The sequence below is a fragment of the Xiphophorus hellerii genome, chromosome 20 (assembly GCF_003331165.1).
Source record: "Xiphophorus hellerii strain 12219 chromosome 20, Xiphophorus_hellerii-4.1, whole genome shotgun sequence".
Taxonomy (NCBI): Eukaryota; Metazoa; Chordata; class Actinopteri; order Cyprinodontiformes; family Poeciliidae; genus Xiphophorus; species Xiphophorus hellerii.
Genome location: NC_045691.1, coordinates 13,310,944 through 13,333,026, shown reverse-complemented (window position 1 = coordinate 13,333,026; position 22,083 = coordinate 13,310,944). Strand labels below are relative to the sequence as shown.

The window sequence follows — 22,083 nt, the reverse complement described above, 5'->3', positions numbered from 1 at the left end:
TAAAAAATATATATTTTATGATGAACTGTCAACATTTTTTATTAGTTAATTAATCTTAATTTTACTTAAATGATCAAATACTGAATGCTTATTTAATAATTGATTTGATATTCTCCATCATAGACGTTCTGCCTTGTCTTGCACTATATAACCAGAAAAAAATGACTTATGTTAAAAACTTAAGTATAATGGTGAATATGTAGCCTGCATGTATGCAAGACTCCAATAACTAATCTTTAATATGTAAAGTTTTAGACATAAACTTTACTATGTGGTCTAAAGTACTGCAGTAGAAACATTTCAAAAGTTTCTGAATTCTAAGTTCAAATGTGGTGTAAAACTTTAATTTGTAAGTTTTTCTTCCCTTACTTTTATTTCCAATATTTATAAGCTATTATATGGGCATGATTTAAAATACTGATATCAAGACGGTAAAGAACCTGTGTTTTTTTTCTGGGCTGTTGACCTGACTGAGCATCAGGCAGAGCATCTGCTGTGTTGGCTGATGACCGGCCTGTTTAACTGATGTTGTTATTGTTGTGGACATGGATAGTTTCCATCACACAAAGGCTCAGCTGCTGTTGCTTTTCACTCAGACCAGCGACTAGAACACTGGTACAGCTGGCAGCTCTTATTCAGTGTTGCTGTCCCCTTCAGGACGCGTCTCATGTAAAGCCCACTCGCTGGCCCATGAGCAGTTTTCTGCTCAGCTTAGAAATTTTCCCAAGTCTCTAGATAACCATTTGTGATTTTTGTTAGTTTCTGTTGTGTTTAATGAACTCAAAAGTATCTCTTACCAGTCAGCTGATCTGAGAGAGGACCTCTTCCAGGATGCCTTGTACTGCAATCATCCTCGCTTCTGTAATTAGGACTGCAACCTGGTCAGCAAGTACATGGCACCTCTGACTCAGCCTCATCATTATTTCAGCTGTGTGGTCAGGAAGAGAGGCTCACTTCCATTTACTTTAACCACAGTTTCAAACATGCACTGGCTGGAGTGTGTTGTTTCATATGCTCATGGTCACTAATGGCTCTGCGGCCACATATTTTAGCACAAATATCTACACAAATGCATCTGCTTTGAGAAAAATGCATAGTTTTTTTGAGGCTCCTGCTTTATTTGGCAAAGAATAGCAATAATATTTTAAGTTTATTGACGTTACATCAGGCAGGATAAGCATTTTTTATTCAAACCTATTTCAACCTTTTGTAATTGTTTTATTATTACTGTGCGTCCATTATATTTCAACTTCCTGGGAACAGCAATACATTTCGAAAGTGCAGGGGAGAAGGTAAAGGAGACGACTTGAGTTCACCGAGACAGGAAGCTTCGTGTCTCCTGCTCTATTAGGAGGACTGAGGCAGTATAGAATGACTTAATGCTAATGGACGTAGTAATGACATCCATTTAGGTCAGAGGTGTCAAACTCTTTTTAATGAGAGTAGCTGTAAGGGGTAGAAAGTTACTGACAAAAGGTTAATCGTCAAAATTCACCTGTGTTTATTGTCAAAGAGCATAAATTAATGTTTTCAGATGTCTAATGTCAAGATATTCATGCAGAAATATGAGCCTGACTTGAAACATTGTATATTGAAGTCTGACATTTTTTTTACTGGTCATAGTCTCAAAGATCACTAATCTTGTTGGCAGTTTTTGGATAACGTTTGTCGTTATCTTTTGTGTTGCTATGTGTTTCTCATAACTGGCTTTTTGCTTGTCTGAGATCAGACTCTGATATGTGGATTTTAATAGGACTTCATAAAGCTGTACATCAGTGAGGCAACTCGTGTGATATTTTGATAATACTCATCGGTGTTACTATGGCAATAAATACGTCCAGTTTACTTTTGCAGTTTTCAGACTTCACTCTAGTTCTGGTCTTTTTCAGTAATGGGTTTGACTTGTGGTGATGGTGAAAAAGGTGTGACAGAATATGAACTAACAAGGCTGACATAACTGGCTCCAAAACAAATTTGTTGTTTTGGTGGTTTGTGTTGAACTCCAACACAGCTTTGTTTATGCTACTATTTGTTTCTTAAATAGTTGGAAGGATTAATAACAGCTTCAAGCACTAGCAGCATTTACAAATCTGCAAAAAGTTGAAGAATGACAAACGCTGGGAGTTACCAGCATCTAGGTGGATGCTGACCAATAAGGCTTTAAAATGCTTTTATTCCAAACTTTACTTACAATAATAACTCATCTTAATTGAATCTAAGTTGGGAGATGAAATTACTTTTGTACTTTTGAATCATTATCCAGTAGCATTACCGTTTTTTTCTCTCTTTTTAGTTTGTTAGTTTTACACAACATATAAATGGATACACACCTTTCAAAAAGTTGCACTTTTGCTTCACGAGTCTGACCTTAAATGAAGCACATGTGACCTCCAAGGCTTTAGATTTTGCTCCAGGATTATTTGTGATGTTCTGGATGAGTCTTCATTGTGACTGATGTTGAACACTCCTGGAAAGATTCATCATCGCTCCATGTTTTCTCCATTTCTGGATAGTGGCCCTCACTGTGGTTCACTGCAGTGCCAAAACTTTAGTTATAATAACCCACACTGATGTCAGTGAATGTTTCTTATCTGTTCTTGAGTTGTTTTACATTGGCACATTATGTGTCACTTCTTGAGATATTATAGTCTACTTCATGATGTCAGACAGGTTATATTTAGGTAATTTCTTTATTCTGTAAGTCAGGCATCAATCAGGCCTGGATTAAATAAGGATTAAAGAAGGATGGTGATTTATTTTTGATGGGTGGATGGATCGATAGAGTTATTGCAGCATCAAAGTCTGCAATAACACACATAAAAACAAAAGAATAAAAAGAACAATCATAAAAGAACAATCAATAAAACAATCAATAAAATAAAAATATGTATGGGTTGGTCTTTTGATTGCTTTTTCTTTATTAAATGAAAACATCATTCTAACTTTATACAGTTTTTCTCGTCTGATGTCAAACTTTGTTTTATGATCAGAAACATTCAAGACAGAATACACAACATAGAAAACAAATCTGTAAGGAAGCAAATACTTTTTCACAGCATTCCCATTTACATAAACAATTAATTTGTTTTAGCTTGCCACCTGCATAAGCAACATAAGTTTTTATAATATTACTTATGCTGTCAGAATTGTTTTTCATTCAAGGTATCCTATAGTCAAAATATTTGTGTTTTTTGTTTTTTTTTTTACCAACCCTACACTGAAAGATTTGCCTGTAAGGATGCACTAACTGATCTATTCCACTGGGTGGCGCAACTGCTCCACTGAAGCAGCTAAACAGCCAGGAGTAAATCATCCAAGTGCCCCCCACTGCTTTTAATGATATAATGCAGTCATTGAGAGCATCTTTGCACTCCTACACTACACACAATTTGGTCAGATTACTGTTGTTCTTTTTTCAGATCTTTCCCATGAGCATAGCTTTTTATTGAAAGCAGGACAGGAAATGAGTAAAGCTGTTTAAAATACCACCAATCATAAAATGGGTTTGTGTGGAGAGGCTACTGCTGTTCAACTATGTGCCGTTGCTTTGGAGTATGATTCAAATGTTATTACTTTTATGTTTTTTATGCTTTGGGACGCTTCACGTTATTATTATTAGTAGGTCTGTAGAATGTATTTCTTTCTGGGCTACTGTGACGTTGCTGTGCAGGCAATCCCCTACTCGTGAGCTAAATTTAGCAGCCAGTACGTATCTCCAGCTGCAACTGGATACAGCCGAACGGGCTGCATGTTAACTCGTTCAAACCTGAGGGATTCTCTAACCAAGGAAATCACAAGACTTTTGTTTTGCGCAAGGCCTCAGTAGCTCAACCTGTACATCCACAAGTTATCTGCCTCCATACCCTGGATCTCTGATGAGCCCAGCACAGTCATCTGATGATGATGCTAAGGGGTCTGGAGTGATATAGATTTGGTGTTTCAGTGGTGACGTCTAAAGTTGCTCTAAGAGCTAACTCTGATTGGCCTGGTCTGACAGCTTGTCAAAATGTTCTAGTCAGAACCCTAGCGTGGGCATGAGAGGTGGAAATGCCAGAGATTACAATTCAGCTTATTGCATTTCCATATAAACAGTCTTATTTGGCATCTTAAGTTAGTAACCAAAATTTCTAACTTAAATTATTACTGGAGTTTTTTTTTAAATCTTTTTTTAAAAGATGTTTGACTTTAACTTGTACATATATTTCTGCCTCGGATCAGATAAGTGGCACAGAAGTGATTAGTGATTGCTTCAGTTCCTGCAGCCTCTTAAATGTCTAAAGTCTCTAAAGTTATAACTAATTCATAAAAGGAATTTTTGTTCAAAGCCAGAATAAAAGAATAGTTCTCACCTAAAGTGACTTATGCAGTTTTTGGTTCTTCACAAAACAACCCTTTCATTGGAATGGCTCTCAGTGCTTTACGAAAACATATGTATGGCTTTTTACTTTTTCACATTTTTCTACATTACACACTTTGCAGTGCTTCTTTTTGGTGGAAGGAGAGTTTCTGTGAGCATAGATATGCTTTGGTCTAAATCATCTCATTGTAGCTCTGGTTGCATGCTTAATGGTGGCTTGTTGGAAGATGAACTTTGACACCAATTCAGGTTTTTTGGAACCTTAGTTTTCTTCCAGGATTGCTCTGTGTTTGGCTGAACTCATCTTACCATCAAATGTTTGTTCACTAAAGATCTCTAACAAACCTCTGAGGCCTTCACAAAAGAGCTGCTGTTTATACTCAGCTTAATTCATTGTTTCCCAACCCTGGTCCTCAAGGCACACTGCCCTGCATGTTTTAGGTATTTCCTTGCTTCAGTCCAGCTGATTTCAATTGATGACTGATTAACAGGCATTTGTTGAACTGCAATCAGTTTAATCAGGCACATTAAAGCAGGGAAACCTCTACAACATGTAGGACAGTGTGCCTTGAGGACCTGGGTGGAGAAACACTTCACAGATGGACTAAATCTACTGATATAGTGGCTTATTATGACAGTTCATTGCTCTGGATTTTATTTTGGAGTATGGTATCAAAGGGAAGACTGCTAAACCCAAATGTAGGGTTTAACCAAACAAAATCTGGTTTTACAAATCAGATTTTGATTTGTAAAACCATTGGAAAACCATCCATCACTAAGGTAGTACATACAGTTATGTATGCACCATGCATATGTTTATGCTGTAATTTGTGTCTTTAATCTTCAGTGAAATAAATTGATGTTTGTGGCTGTAATGTGACAACACTATGTGACAATACTTCCACAGGGACTGTATCAGCTGCACTTTTCCATTGCTGATACAAACAGATTGTTAATAAAGGTAACGGAACATCTGGAAATATGTTATCTCCTATTTTCCAGTTCCATAATTGTGCCTTCTTGTTATAAAGCCCTTTTTCAGAACTTAATATTAATGGCATTAGAAAGGTTTAGACATTTTTAAATTTTGCATTACTCTTTTATACTAAAAGGGCTACAAATATGAGGGAATCTCTGTGCCATGTTTGCTATTCATAGCAGACATTTCAAAATTCCTTTACTCTTTACCTAATCTGATTTTGCGGCCGTGATGGTACGCCTTGCATATCAGGCTCTTGAGATCCTCAGCAGTGGAAAATGCTAAACTTATTGATCAGGAACAGGAAGATGAATATCCTGCAGCTGTTCGGCATTTTTCTCTTGTACGTTTCGCTGAGAATTTTACATTTGTGTTTGTAATTTGGCTTTAACGATCTGAAACGATATTAAATCCTGTGCGCAGCTCGTCTGATCTTTTTATTTTTATTTTCCAACAAGTTTTAAAGGAATGACTAAATGTTTCTGGGTCTGATCGAGTCTGATTGCATCAGCCCAACATGTGCTGTTGCCTTCTAAATAATGGAAAGCATGTCTGAAAGAGGCTGCAGTGTCTGCCTTATTTGCTTCCAGAACTTTGTAGATGCTAAAATTTTACTCTGAGCATTATCATGTTCAAAACTTACTCTTTTTCCATACTAAATGAGCTTTCTATTGTACTTAATATGTTGCATTAGTGTTAAATGTCCTCTAAGCTATAGTAGAGGAGTTACAAATGTAACTCCTCTACTAGTGTAACTTAAATGTTACACTTGTGTTTCTGAGGCTGTGCAGTTAAAAAATACTTAACTGAAGTGTTTATTATCTGAAGAAATCCCTCTGAGGCTTTTCAGAGTTTTCTGTGGTTTTGTGGGCGCTGCACATTTATTGCAGAGGGAAATTATTTTCAGTTTCACAGTCGACTGGTCTTCCAGAAATGCAGCTAAACTGGGTCTTCATTTTAACACAGGTGCTGTTGTGATAAAAACCCGGAACTATTTCAAATTGTGTTCGAGTGACTGTGTCTAATAAACCAATAAGGAATGTTTATTTTTATTGTGCTTTTTGTCAAGGTTTTTTCCTTGCATACCGTTGAGAAACTGTGATAGTCACATCTATGCGGCCATGTTACAGCTGCCTTGTTTCTGTGGTCTGCCAGAAGAGATCATTCGGCAACTCTGAATAAATCAGAACCTTTTGTGTGATAGAATCAGTTTAACCCAGGTGAGCGTAGATTAAATAAGTCACTGTAAAATATCTTGTGTGAGTTTATCGGTGTAAATATTATTTGTGATTCCCACATTTCTGGTCACGGCATATTGGGTCGCCTCATCTTTCCGCTGTGGTGCTCCGTGCGATGGAAAACACTTGTGCCTTGCAGAGAAACTCTGTGCGAACGTTTCCTTTTGCTTTGACAAATGCACACAGGCAGGCGGGAGAGTTCGCTTTGAACAGGACACATTATTCTTTCTCCTCCTCTCATTCTTCCTTTTTCTTCCTCTTCAGATTAGTGAGTGTGCACCCTGCGGCCGTGCAAATCAGGCCTGTGTGATTTAAGCATACTTTGTTGTTCAAATCACGATCCAAAAGTATAAATTTATTTCTGTACTTCACCACTCTGTAGATAGTGTTGCTTATCCAAAAGTCCCTGTAATTTCATATCTAAAATGAAGGAATTTACTAATCTCAACACAGAAACCCTCATCAGAATCTTATTACATAAGGGTAGGGGTTCCCTATTCTACTCGTATTTGATTGCCTCAGCTCTCTTGCTCTGTTGGATGCGTAAGTGGGGACATCTGAAGAGCCCGCTCCTCCTGAGCCCTGCTGTCTGCAGGGAATCTGTCATGCTCACTGGAGAGTTAAGAGTTGCAACGCTCACTCTCAACAGATGTGACCTGAGACTCTCCCCGCTACTGTTTCCGCAGGAATTCCCAGAGTAATTAAATAGCCGCACTGAATTTTCAACATTTATGGGATTATTTAAATCTCAATCCAGCTCCTCCAGATTACAATTACTAAGGTTGCATTGGTTAACCTTCCGGCAATATTAACCTCAGCTGAATTTTATTAGAGTTCATAAATCAGTCTCATTGCTGAAAATAATCTAATTTAAGAATGACTCATTTTCATTTTCAGGAAGCAATCTCTATTAAATGAATAATGAAGAGATTTAGGATGTTGTTTTTTTTTTTTAGATTTAAAGTCTATGACTTAAACACATTCACATGTTCAATATAAGAAAACCAAACAATGCAATTACTGTCTATGTACTATTAATTAACTACCACAAAATGATTTACGAGCAAACACAGAAGGGGTTTGTTACCTATTTCTAAGTTTTATTACAATCCATTGAATACTAGACAGGCTAACAGGGACATTTTGACACATTACTATTGAAATTTTGAAATGTATGATCAATAACGAAATATTTTAAAGTTTCTGGATTTTAATAAATAAGTAAAAAATATAAACAGACAAATAAAACATATATTTTTGTCCTGCAATAATTAGAGTCTCGAGAGTGACGGTGCTGTCAGCACTAAGGACTGCTTAGATGAAGCCTTCAGATGCATAAAAACAAACATTACCCCGTCTGTCGATCAACACTGTCAGTCTGTCTGACCTCAAATCTCTTTCCATTAACTCAGTTAAGCCCCTTCACCCACTCTTGCACCCACTCCCTCCTCTGCCTGAACACCACTGCAGCATCTCAAGCATGCTATTTTTTAAGCGAGTTACTCAAATCCTCACAAATGCTGGTGAGCCAAACTCTCTGTAAATTTTATTTAAATAGCTATTGGACAGCTGGGTGACAGTTATATGTGAGGCAGCTGTGGCTATTTTTTGTGGTCTGCAAATTTAACAGTGGTTAACAGTTACATTTGTACCAAGGAAGAGGTCTAGTTACACTTAAAGGAAGTTGTTTATGTGAATTAATAATCAAAGTAAGATAAATATAAGAAGTCTGTTTAAAAGCGAGGTTGTTGTGATATAAAGAAATCCCCTTTTTTGTACTAAAAATCCTGTAAAACTCAATTAAACTTCAAACTATTCTGCCGTATCCTGATTATTTTAATGCTCTGCTGAAGCCCTCTTTAGTCCAGTTTCACTATTCAGACTTAATGTACTCGAACTTGCAATCTTTTTTTGTAAATCTTATTATGTAATGAACTAGTGCTTCCTGGTATTTGCTTGTTAGCAGTGGATCCAAATGATATACTTTTACCAACATAACAATCAGGAGAAGGGTGCAAAAACATCTATGCTACTGTATGTACCATGGCACAATGACATGACAGGAATTTCTGACAAGAACTCATTGCTTTCTAAACATGGCAATAATCTGCTCCACCCACCCCCCTTTTTTTTCTGTAATAAAGAAAAGTGTCACAAGAAAGAATGTTTTTCTTTAGTTGAAAATATCAAAGGTTGGCTAAAATCTCCCTAAATTCCCACATTTTCAAAACTCATGTTTGGCACAAAAATAGCAATAGCATCTCTAAAAGAACACCATACCCACAGTCAAACGTGGTAGTGGCAGCTTCATACTGTTTTTTTTTTCCTAATTGAGCTATGTTTTTTGTCAAATATGTCAGGTTTTGATGCTGTAACTTCCAGTGAGTCTAAGACCACATCAAAAATAAAACAATTACACCAAATAGGACATTTCTTTTTTTAACAAAATGTATACTTTGAAATGACTTAAGAAGAACGAACTCTGAATGAAATTTTTGGATCGATCTGAGGGTGACTGTGGTTAAAAATGCCATCAGAAACTACAATATTGTGAGAACTTCCCTCACCTCACATTAGTGCCCCTCCCTGTGGAGGAAATGTAGCAGTCGTTAACTCAGGCAGTGTTAGCCTCACAGCACCCTGCAGCTCCCTTGGAGGCCAGTTTATGTGCCAGATCCAACTAGAATGAGGTACAGAGACTCTGTCTTTTTGGCACATACTCAGTCTGATAATGAATGTCAAATTTAAAAGTCCTTTCCTTTCAGTAAGTCAGGACATTGTTTGAATTGTGCTTTGGCTCTCTATATTGAACTCCTATATTAGGAGCTAATACTGCAGTTGTGGTGGAAGATGAGTTTTCGTGACGGTACCTAACAGTAGTTCTGTGCGCAGTAGAGTCTCTCAGGAGCCTTTGATTAAAGCAGTAGTCTTCTCCTCTCTTCCGATGTGTTTCCAAGCTGCAGTATGTAGGCGGTGTGGCAGAGGTCACTTGTATTGAGCTGAAAGTCCTGTACAACCAGAACAACTCTCGGGGCCTCATTATGGCTTGGTATCATTGATGGCTTGAGCCTTTTCCTGACCGGTCCTACAAGGAGAAACAGAGCAAAAGCAATACTTTAGATTTTAGACTAGATGTTCAGAAACTTTGCACCTTTTTGTCTTCAGCAGGGGTAATAAGAAAGTTTATCAACACTGATGTTTCTCCACTGCAGTGCTATTTATTTATTTTCTGTTTGTGTTTTTCATCTTTGTGTTGGTCTGTAAACTCCCAAAAAGAGTACTTTTGATTACGATTGATTTTACTCAACTTCAGATCTGAACAGGGGAAAAGTTTTGCTGCAAATTTTCTTTTTCTCTCATCTCAACCCCCCACAGATAGAATCAGATGAAGAAATCCTATCAGACCTCAACACTCACACTGAAAGAAAGGTCTGAGGGATTTTAGAGGATCAGTAGATTTTTAGATAACTAGATGTCAGACATTTGATTAGAGAAGAGACAAAGATTCTGGCTCATAGGTGGGAGATGATTTACTAACCAGCTAATGAGGTTATTTATTGGACCTAACAGGATGGGGTGTTTATGAAAAATAAAACAGTGCTTTATTGACTGTAGTGCAGCACGTGTCACCTTCTAAGCACAATATCACAAATTGTGATAGCAGCATTTGATGGATTCTTATTTCTGATTCTGCATCCATTACAATTGATTTATCCCATGACAAAGAGGGAAAAGAAATTAATTCTGGACGTTCACTGACATATTTTAAAGAACGAGCACAAAGCGGCTTGAAGCTTAGGCCAGCATTTGTTCAATAAAACTGCTGAGAAAATAAATCCCTGCTACAGCGTTGCCTGAAAAACGGAGCGGATAATAAAAGTAAGCATTTGTAAAAATTGACTTTGATTCTGGGTTGTAAGGAAACGTGGCCTTGACTCTCTAGTATGTTTTTGAAAGTGAAAGGTTTTGAGAAAAATGAAAAGCTGTTTCAGAATAATGGTATCAGAGATGAAATAAACAAGGACAAACAACTTGAATTATTCTACAAATTATTAAATTATTTTCTATTTCTGTTAATATTGATTCTATTAAAAGAAAAAGTTTTAGGAAAAGGAAATATTCTTTCAAAATAACAATGAAGTTGTTATTTTGAGTCTTAAATTCAAATTTAAGACTTTATGAAGAGTTTGACGTTTTCTTAACTAAAAGAAAAATATATGATCAGTTTTTCGATGTTGAAAAGAACAATATTCTTATAAGAAAGACTTTGACATAGCAGCCATAAATACAAAGTATATAAGCATGTAAACATCAGATTTCTTTAGATCCTGGAACGTCACAATTCTGGAATATGAGTTTGTTTTGACTAGGCCAATGGTTCTATATGGATATGTTGAAGGGACCTAAAGAAAGGAAATAGTCGTAGATGAAAGATTGAACAGATTGGCAATTCATCCGGGACAAAATATTTTATTTCTGTCAAAGAAAAGGAGTTTAAGGAATTTTCAGTTTATTTTTTTTTTATCAGATTTTTGCACAGGAAACTTGTAAACTTGAAATTGTGTTTTTCCTCAAGAGAAGGAATCATGGCATCATTCAGTGATGATCTTTTCTCTTTATTTTCTTTCTGTTCATAGTTTGTGCATTGGGATGAGCATTTTTTCCTGCACTCTGTTCGCATGTGCTTCATAATCTGTTAATAGCTTCTTTTGTATTTATTAATTATGAACCCTAGTTGCATGTGGTGTCCTGCAGTTCATTAATCATTTTTTCTGGACCGGTAAATGTTGATTTGCAGTGCAGCTGCGGGAACAAATCAACTGTACAAAATACCAAAGAGAGCCATGTGTTATAAAAGTTTCTTCATTTAGCTGATGGATTACTTGACTGTTTCATAATGTTTGCTTGAATCGATTTGAGTGCCCATCAATAAATCTGCTAAATTTCTAGCGGAGACGAATAAAATCATATTGTCTCTGCAACTATAAATGAGATGGAGGAAGAAAATGATTCAACCCTAATGTGTATCATTAAAACGGCTCTCATATTTTTCAAACGTACTTACCTTTATTAGATGTTTAGACATTGACATATTTCCACATCTTACAGTGTGCTTTTTGTCAGGCTTGTTACAAGAATGGTGGACTTCATAGGGTTTACGCTCTGTCTCTTCAGCCTTTGCTCTTCTCTCTGGCCCCGCCAACTTCTCTGCTTTTATCCCAAGTCACGACTCTTTGGGGGCTCCGGAGCAGAGAAGTGTAAATTGAAGGATCAGTTTTCCACGGCGTCAGTGGTAAATGTATTGAGCAGACCTGAATGAAATGACACAGATGTTTCAGCGAGTGCCTCCAAATTGGTTCCTCATGCCTAAAAGTAAGAGACGTGACCCTGCAAAGATGATTATCGATCCTTTCTGTGTTTTACTTTTTTCTGCTGCTAATTTCCAAACATGCTCTTATTTGTGCACAAGGCCCAAAGGTGACGAGCTCTGTTCTAAAATCATGAGATAATTACTAAAACTGTATCAAAGTCATTGTTGTGCAAGTTAACCCTTAACAAAACTGTTTCTAAGTTCAATTCACACAGGTTAAACTGGTACTAATTTATGTTCATAGAAATGTTGAACTAGTTTTTGCTCATTCATAATTTATTTCCATTATATAGGCTGAAAATCTATACATGTCATGACTTCATGCATCTATTAATAAATTGATTCGTAAAGGAGCTTGAACTTGACTTGATCATCATGTAGAGTTTGCAACCTGTTTGTTTCTAGACTATTTACATATTTTTATTCCTCTCCTTTCATCGCTTTAACTGAGTTCAAACCAATACACGTTCTATTTCTGTTTAAGCACATCAGTCGACAAAATTGTCACTCATATTAATTAAACGACACATCTTATCTCTGCTGTAGCCGCCTGCAAACTCACACCCTCGTTCCCTGTCTGCAGCAGGCTCCCACGCAATAACAGAACCAGGGAATGCAGAAACTTCTCAGCTTAATCGATGGCTAGAGCATGTGTCGTCAGTTTAATGTTTATGTGGAGGCAGAGGCATACTCTTATCAATAACGCACCCGACAAACAGATATGTGCTTGTAAATCGCCTGTAAGGAGAAATGCTGCAACTCCTTTTCTGCATATAGATGCTAAAGTTTGTTCTAAGTTTCAGTTTAGCGTAACCGTCCTCCAATAGAGCAGCAGTTTGTAATGCTTGACTCAGTTTATGTTTTTCACGTAATAAAAAGTGTCTTTTGTTATTAAATTATTACTTAGATGACAAATTATTTAACAACATAATTGCTAATGTTATATGTTTGTGGCACATTTCACCTTTTGTAGAAATCTACATATTCCCGCCATAATGAATCATAGTGAAACTATGGTAAGCTTTGCAAAAGGATTTTTTGAGCTATTCCGAGCCGCCAGACTGCTTTTCCACACTACGTCTGACAGAAATCCTATTTCACTTCAATTAAACCTCCTTTCCCCCCTCAGGGTTCTATTTAAGTCCAGGAAACCAAAAGGTTGTAGCTTCAACAATAGGTGGCAACCTCCCCGTTGCTCTATTCCTTTGATGGAGCTCACTAAACTGTACATGTCTGCTCCTGATGGCATCGCTTTTAATTATCTCCTTGGCAGGCTAGCTGGTCTGTTTAGATAAGCTCCAGTATTATATTACTGTTAGTGAGACTCATCTGTTGTGCTATTCATATAAGATGACTTACTTATCGTAAAATGAATTTTCAATGACAATTGATTCTACAGGTTAGCCTCTGGATCTTAATTTTTTTTCACCCTAATTACTTAATTTACGATCAAACGAAATACATGAATGCATGAAATTTGTTTTAGACCCAGTAAAGAGAAGAGCATAATCTCAGACACATCCCTCTGCCTTCATTTTGTCACAAACAAAAGTTGCATAATATTTGTTTCACGGGCCATTGGACAAATCCCATGTGAGAGTCCCCTTCTCTGGGGCCAAGAGCGACTGCAAAGTCCCGACCACTGAAGCACTCAGTCTCCGTCTTTTTCTCCAGACACAATAAACTGAATGAGATCTCACTGCAGGGCAACAGATGGACAAAGATGGGTGCAGAAATGCACTACCTCTTCTGTGAGAGGAGCTGTAAACACGCAGGACTTCAGTACCGTGCTCTCACGCTGCTGTGGCTCTCTGAATATTCATCCTCGTAGCCCTCCCACCGTATTCCCTCCCCCCGCACCCCCCGTCTCTCCTCCCAGCCCTCGCCTGCGCGCTCCGTGCCGTTTTGTGCAGAGCACAAGGCACACAGATGTAAGTTTAATCCAGGCAACAGTTAAAGCTGGGAAATGAATCCTTCCCCTTTCTTTTTTTTTTTTTTTTTACTGACAACTGTAGTCAGAAGAATTTTCATCAGTCAGCGCGTCTGTAAAGATGGACTTGGAGATGAAAACCTGCTGCTGGAACTGTGTGGCGTGTTTTATTCTCTCCATCATCTCTTTGTGTGGATCTAGTCGTTGCCACTCTTAAGGCTTGGCTACAAGAGGGTTTTTTTTTTGTTTGTTTTTCTTTTAGAGAAAACTGCAGGACTACGACAGTTTTCCTTCATCTTCACATTAAACAGAAGGACGATTGAATGAATCAAAAAGAACACAATTTTTGTTTTTCCCATTTAGTTGGACTTCATGTCTCTAAATCAGTGATTGCAGTTTTGCTTGACCCCTGCTCAGAGGAAAAAAGCAACAATGTAGTCCAGGGGTTTGGACTTTCTGGGACAGGATTTCCACCTGATCAGTGATCCGTCACTCTGTGTGAGCAAAAACCGTGGAGGGATTACTGACGGTCTCGCAGCGTTCCCCTCGATTTGGAGCATCTTTCAGACTCAATTAGTACACGTTTTTGGGAGGGTCCTCACACTCTCTGCCTTGGGGGAGTTTTTTCTGTTTTTATTCAGAGGAGAATTTAATCAGAGAAGACCTTAATTCAGCCAGGAAGCCAGGATGCAGGTGTCATTAGTGTGCACAGATCACCGTGGGGGAGTGAGCCGCAACACAGAGGACCGGCTGAACCGTCAGAATGCCAACAGCCCCAGCACAGGAACCCGCAGCAAGTTCAGAGCGGTGGCGATGGTGGCTCGCAGTCTTGGGCAACTCTCAGTTCAGAGTGTGCCCTCCTCCAGCGAGCAAAGTGTGAAGACTGGCATGAAGTATAGGTAGGCATGTCTGAAGACATTCCACAGCCAAATTTCTTAGATATTTTGGATCTCTTATATTTTTCAGTTTGCCGCACTTGTTAATCTTGATAAGCTGTACTGTCAAAATTATAACGTCTATCTGAAAATGACATAGTAACATTCCCAGAAAAGATTTTACCTTAATTTTTTTCTTTTGTCCCTTACAATGATGCACTTTGTAAATTCAGCCATAGACATTACATTTGAATCTTAGTTGTATATAACCAACTTTTAAGTGCTCAAAAACCAAGCCTACTTTGTGGTGTATTCATATCTATAAATCGATATTTATGATTGAAAATGCTCAGATTTTTAGGACGACATTTTTCACATTTAGAATTGACTTCATTCTAAATGTTACGTCCATTTTATTAAACACCATTCCTGGGATATTCCCCAATGATTTGCTTTTATATATGCAATAAATGCTATATATTTATGCATCTCACCCTTCAGGGAGTCGATGTGTATTTTTGCGATGTGCTCCAATTGATTAAAATAATCATTTGGAGCACAGATAAGATTTATTCTTCCAATACATTAAAGCATCCAAAACTAAAAACTCCCTTAAGAACTTTTTCTGCATCAACCCACAAGAAAAGATGAAAAAATAAATATCTATATTTATTGAAAAATGTCACTAAGTACTGCTTGCTTCTCCACTTCTTTCAAGCTTAATAAGAATTTGATTGTGTCTTGGGACTTATGCGTTGATGCTTAAGCTTTTGATTCCTTTATTTTTTGTTTCTGCCCCAATAGCAAGTAATCTTTAACACAAATTATTCTTTTTTACATTACATGCTTTGAAGTAATAAAAAAAAGCCCTAATTCAGAATTACCAAATCCGTTCAAGTGAAAGACTGAAAAGAAAATCATTATTGGCCAATAAGAAAAAGCCAGATTGGGGCAATTCTAGTATTTTTTGCAGTTCTGTAGCCTCCATTTTGATGAGGTTTTTATTTTAGTTCTGACAGTTACTAAGCCCTTTTTGTCAACAGGAAGCATCATGGGAAAGGAAGAATGACAATTCAATTTAACAGTTAAATAATTTAGCTATTTTGGCAAATATTTATTGCGCACATGCATTTTATATCAAATTTGCAAATGCCTCACATTTGGATGGTGAATTATTTAAATGAGCTCGGCTATTACGCGAATGCTGCAAGGGGAAGAGATGAATAAGAATGAAGATCTCTTCAAATGCACACTTAAAGCACTGAGTAGTGAGTGTCAGACTGAGCAGTGGCAGAGAGCTAATGATCAAGGGCTCTGTGTTAAAGTACACTGTGGTTTGTAATAAGCTGGCCAGTAATACTGTGTGTCAGCATTGCAGCACTTTTTGCTTCTAATTTCTTTCTTGTTTTGTAATCATCTGTTGTTCTTTGTGTTTCCTTCCATTCATTCTAATGAAATACATTACCAGAAGGCTTTAATAAAGTGCAATCAACATAAAATTCTCATTGCTAATAATTTATTGTTAGTCTTTTGATTAAAAAATTACTAGATGCAAAGATTAATTATGTGGCTCATTTCTAATCTGCAGATATTGTAAAATTGTAATGTGGTTAGGCTGATTTTAACCAATTCCAATTTTACTCTAACAACTCTTAGAAAATTTATTAGCCACATTAGTAACTAAGGATATAGGAGCAGGCATAAGCTGGCAACGCTGTATGAGAACATGAATTTAGAAGATTGTAAAATTGAGATTGTAAACTGTCTTTAGCAGGGCTGCCCATGTTTAGAAAAACATGCAATATGTGAAAACATTGGTGAGTGTCGCGATGACAATATGACCCGTGACAAATGCCCAACCGAACAGTGTTGATGTGTTTCTGCTTTGGGTTCATTGCAAACACAGAACCCAGATAGTCAGCAGTTTATCCAGCTTCTGGGGGAAAAAAGGAAATGTGTTATTTTCATCTCATCAGCATGGTTTTACTGAAGAAGCAGCACTCTGCAGCATCTGTTTGAGAAAGATTTTACCCGGTTTTGGTAAAGCCCCAATAAAAACGTTGTCTGTCGATAAACAAGCTACACTAAATATATCACTGACAGAGAAAACCTGAGTGCTTGAGTCTTCAAGCATTCAGGTGTATATTTAATATATATTGCAAACTAAGCATTTCTTGAATTAAAATTGTATGACTTGCAATATGACCCAACCCTTTTCGTCAGTATGTTTTTTATTGATTGATGAACCAGAATCTTTCTTTTATGTGCTAAAAGTCTTTCTTTAGTTGCCTGAATAAACTGCATACATGTCTCAACATATTATAGAAATATTTTATATCTTCTTTGTCTTTGTGCTTTATCTAGTTTCGATTTAATCATCGATACTGAGAATACCTAACTTTGAGTTTTCTTCACTCAGTAACAGCATCTACACTCCAGTGTTATTACAGTAACCTGGAAGCACTGATTTCACTGACTGAAAAAATATAAACTTTTCCGACTAGCAGGTCAACGGTTTGAGCAAATCAAGCTGAAAATTGTCAGATTCTAGTCAGCATGCAATTTGTATGCACTGCCAAAAGGTCCCACAGGGTCACATATGCTGTACTGATACTTGGTTTTGTGTGACAAACTGTACAACAATTCTTTGAATTAGAAACCAACAAACTGAATCGGTTCTTTTACCAGAAATATCTCGATGGGGCTTTTGTGTAGAATTGAAAACTTTTTTACTATTTGGTGTCAAGTTGTGCCTTTCCAAGTATTAAGCACAGTGAAAATAATGTGAGGGTTGATTTGTTGAACCGTATGACCCATCTCCGGCGCTGCTGTCTGCAGCCACATCACAGTCTTCTGCATGTAATTTGCTGGCGGCAACCTCCTCGTGTTGTCTCACTGTCATCATTGAGCCTAATGATATTGAATGAGAAAAATCATTTGCAGCTCAGGGGCCAGCGGCTTTGCGTGTTCTTGTGCTTTCACAGTGTGCTACGAAGTACATGACGGGATGTGTTCTTGTAAACTTGTATCTGATGTAAACCAAAGGAAATGCGCGTCGTGATGCGGCGGGAAGCCCCAAACGTTCCTGTACAGAGGGGAGGGCATAATGTCTGGGGTTTTGTTTGGAAGAAACGGGAACGAAAAGGAAAAGGAAGGGGAGATTGCTGGTGTATTCACAATGCCCAAGAGGAAGTACGCTGGGATGAAGTGATCTGTGCTCGTGTCACTGTGAATCTCTCAAGCGCGCCTCTTGGAGTTGAAGCTTGCAAGCCCTTTAACATGGCCGTCCATTTCTCTTTTCATCTTTATGATTTTCCCCGCCTCTCTTTGCTAAAAGGAGAAGGAATTTCTCATTTCTCTATTTAGACAGCTGAAGAGGTTTGTGGTTTTAAAACCGGGCCCCAAAAGAATACAGTAAAGCTGTATTATCCACCCGCCAAAAACTTTCCCTGATTATCCCCCTCTGCACAATCGCTGTGAAATTCAAATCAGACTCATTTGCATAAAATCCTCGCCTTCTCCTTGAATGGCAGCCTTGAGTTTGACCCGTCTGCATCTCTGAGTTTGATTTCAGGTTAGTTTGGGAGTGACCTTACTCAGCAAGGCCACCAAAATCATCAAAGTGAAAGTCTTTTCACGGCACGGAGGAATTGCGGCAGCTTTATTGGCCTGCCAGCCGTTTTTAAATGGAACTCTGCATCTGAGTGATACGACTGGGTAAAATCACCAAGCTTGACTGTGAATCGTCATCCTCTTCCAAGGAATGAATAAATGTCTTCTTTCTGGACTGAATTAATGATGCACACTAAATGGCTTGTGATTATGTAAAGCAGTCTTTGTCAGGGGATGTCTGCGAGATTGGGAGAGAGCAATGCAGGTGAGGCAGTTCATTCTGGTATTAGCTCTTCGTTCAGTCAGCCAAACCCTGCTGATGGGGGGAGTTTTATTTGCTAAGATGCAGCAAATCTCCAAAGTCCTGCTGAGTTACAAGAGCCAGAGCATGTATTGAATTCCAGCTGGGCTGCCATTTTTGTGCTTTGTGCAGAAAAAAAGTTTGAAGGATTCACCTCAAACTGCTGTGGTTAACAAATGGGAACGGAAACAAGACTCCAGGGTATATTCAGTAAGATGCCGTATGCTGGAAGTGTTCATTCTGCTTATGTTAGAGGTCAGGTATCACTTACCGTCTGTTCTGCTGTTATTCATATTTCACTTTATTCTGAAACATTTGTGCAAGAAAGATTTGGGATGTCTCGACATGTAAGTTGCAAATCTCACATCATTGATCGATAAATGTTATGGATGCCCCAATATCAGAATCTGCACTGAAATTCATATTTAACCCTTTAACAACCACACCAAGAAAAAAACCTGTGAAAATTTTTTTCTTTGCATTTCTTTTACCCTAGGGTGACTCATATACACAATCAAAATTTTTTTTTCCAACAGACCCTGTGGTTTTTAAAATATTGATCTCTACCAAACAGTTGAGATGTCACTTGATGGTTTAAGTATATGACGTAATAAAAATACCAAGTACAGTAGATAAATTAAAATAAAATGCTAATTTATAAAGAAATAACCAACAAAAAATGTCTGGGGCATTGGATACAGTTTATTTCTGTCAAAATGCCACAAAACACTGGTTTTAATTTCAACCAAGGAAAATATTGCGTCGAACAAGGGAATATTGCATTTTTAATCTTCCCATCTTGACTGTATCTGTATTAAAGTGCAACAGCACAAAATTCTCACATTCAATCCACTTCTGATTATAGGTAATAGTGCAAAACATTCATTTTTACATTGAAAAAGGAAAAGAAAATACTGCAGAACAATAGAAACATTTGTTGCTTTTATATCTCAGCACACCTTTTCTGTTTTGGTGCAACAGCATGTATTTTGGGACACAAGTGTCACGTATCTGGCTGATTGATTGAACTAGTGTTACTTGTTTTCATTTAAACTTTGAAAAAACATGGCAAACACAGAAAAAACATTACCAAACATATTAAAACATCACATTTCCAACCTTATCTATGTGTTTGCAAAACAGCATTCTTTTTGTGCATTAGATGCACTTTACCTCTGGTGATATAACTTAAAGCATGCCTGGTTTGCATTCAAACACAGGAAGACATTACATTTCTCACATTTCCACCTGGACACTCCTTTTGGACACAGACTACATCTCCCTCATAAATGAATGTATCGCCGTAACAGCTGGAATCTCCTCCTTGGCATGATGTCAGTGATCAGGTCGAAGCGTGATTCACGGTGCCAGTAGTCCTCCAGTGATGGGAAATTGAAAACACCCATAAAAAGAAGGATCACTAGGAAATGCTCTATCTTTTCAGGACTAGTCTTGATTGGATCCCCCAACTCTTGAGTAGAGTACAAATTGGTGTGATGTGCGATATATTCAATCATCTCATCAGTGAAGAGCATTTTGAAATACTGGAAGGGTGAGGGCACAGCTTCAAGGGGTTCAAATCTTGAATTAAGAACCTGGAACTCATCAATGTCTTCCTGCTTCCAGATTCTTCTTGTGCTTTTGTTGGGGCCTGGGGTGTAACTTGGGTTGGCGTTGTCATTTGGCTGCTCCAAGGGAACAGTTTTTAGTGTGTGTTTCCCTTTCCTGCTCCTTTTACGAGGTGGCTGTGTAGAAGATCTGCTTTTTCAGGGAGCCTCCTCTTCATCCAGGGATTCAGAAGAGCTGTCTCCAGTATCATCTGCTTGTGTGGGCTGATAATCAGGATCGTCTACTTGGTCATCATCACTTAGATCACAATCAGATTCTTAAGGATTTTCTGGTACAAGGGCGAGAAGAGTGCGTGGCTTTGCACCATAGAAGGATTTAGTGTCCCTCTAGTGGTGGTTGAAAAGTTAAAATTAGTTAGTAGTTGTGAAAATTATGATTTCCCCACATTTATTCTAAAATTTTACCATATTTGCTAATATCAACTCAGAAAGTCACAAAAATTATTTTGTAAGATAATGATGTTATAATTATTCTTAGTGTATAACACTGTAATAACACATTGTTTCATATTTACACCAATAGATGAAAATTACTTTTGATTTTATAGCAAAAAAATTAAATGTTAACTACATTAGCTTAATTTGCAACATTTACCATAAAGTGACAAATCAACCGTTTGGTCAAGCATATTTTAAAAAAATTATTAGACCTTTAATTTAGCTTTTTAGGTGGTATCAAGTAACATAATTCTGTTTAGTAAGGTCTATAACACTATTATATGCCAGAAACCTATTTCTACCTTTCAAAGTTTTACCACAACCAGTCGATATTTGTGACAGATTTTTGTGTTTCTGACTTCCTGGTTGGAGAGGGGAAGAAGAAGAATACTATTTAAAGAAACAGTGCCCTCCAGTGGATTTCTTTAGCATATCGTACCTCAACCAAGCGGCAGAGATGGCTCAATCAGGTTAAGCTAAGTTAGGCACTCCTCATATTGAGATATAGAGACTCAAAATGTGCTAAATCATATGGTCGAGTGGGCAGTTAAAGGGTTAATATTAGTATTGCTGTTATGGCCAATACCTGTTATTTACCAATGTTTTATCTGATTTCACCTTTTTGACTCTGTTAGGAAAATGGCCACACCTCTGACATTCTTTTCCTGCTTAGTTAAACATCCTCAATCCTGCTTTGCATCACTGTTACATGACCAGCAAATACAACATGGCCGACCAAGGCCTTCACCTCCCAAAAGACAAACAAGAAGCAACAATTAAATTCAATTAAAAAATACTTTATCAATTTCAAAGGAAAATTAAATGTTGTTGTAACTCATATTATTCAAGGTTCTTTTCAGAGTTGTTGTAGATGGTGATGGTTGTGGGCAGGAAGGATCTGCTGTAGAAGATTTCTGAAGAAACCTCTGACTGAAAAACACTCTGCTGTTGTATAACAGTTTTTTGAAGAGGATTCTCATGGTTATCCATAATTTTCTTGATTTTATGAAGAATTTTTCATCATCTCCAGAGGTTCCACAGTTATCCCTATAACAGAACCAGCCTTCTTCATCAGATTTTTCAGTATTTTAAAGTCCCTGCCTCTGAAGCGGGTAACCCAACAGATGATGATAGAAGGGATTGCAATCTTCACAAAAATATTGTGGAAGATCTGCATAAACTTGCTTGAAAGACAAAAGGACCAAAGTTTCCTCAAGAATTAAAGTCTGTTCTGTCCCTTCACTGTTGTCCAAGCAAACACAGAGATATTTATATACCTCAACCACCTCCACTTCTTTTTTCATGATGAAAATAGTGTTTGACCTAACCCTGTGTCTTTTAAAATCTACAGTCC

General features: G+C 37.5%; 1 protein-coding gene across 6 annotated transcripts in view; it reads left to right on the top strand.

Annotated features, from left to right (window-relative positions):
• kcnab2a (potassium voltage-gated channel subfamily A regulatory beta subunit 2a) overlaps nt 1-22,083 on the top strand; it is a 95,925-nt gene that overhangs the window by 43,556 nt on the left and 30,286 nt on the right. The window contains exon 1 of one of the 6 annotated variants that reach the window (XM_032548361.1): nt 13,882-14,774. The exons of the other annotated variants lie outside the window; for them this stretch is intronic. Coding sequence (XP_032404252.1) covers nt 14,563-14,774 — 212 coding nt within the window. The 5' untranslated portion in view covers nt 13,882-14,562. Of the gene's footprint in view, nt 1-13,881; nt 14,775-22,083 lie in introns of those variants that run through there. 6 annotated transcript variants of the gene reach the window in all.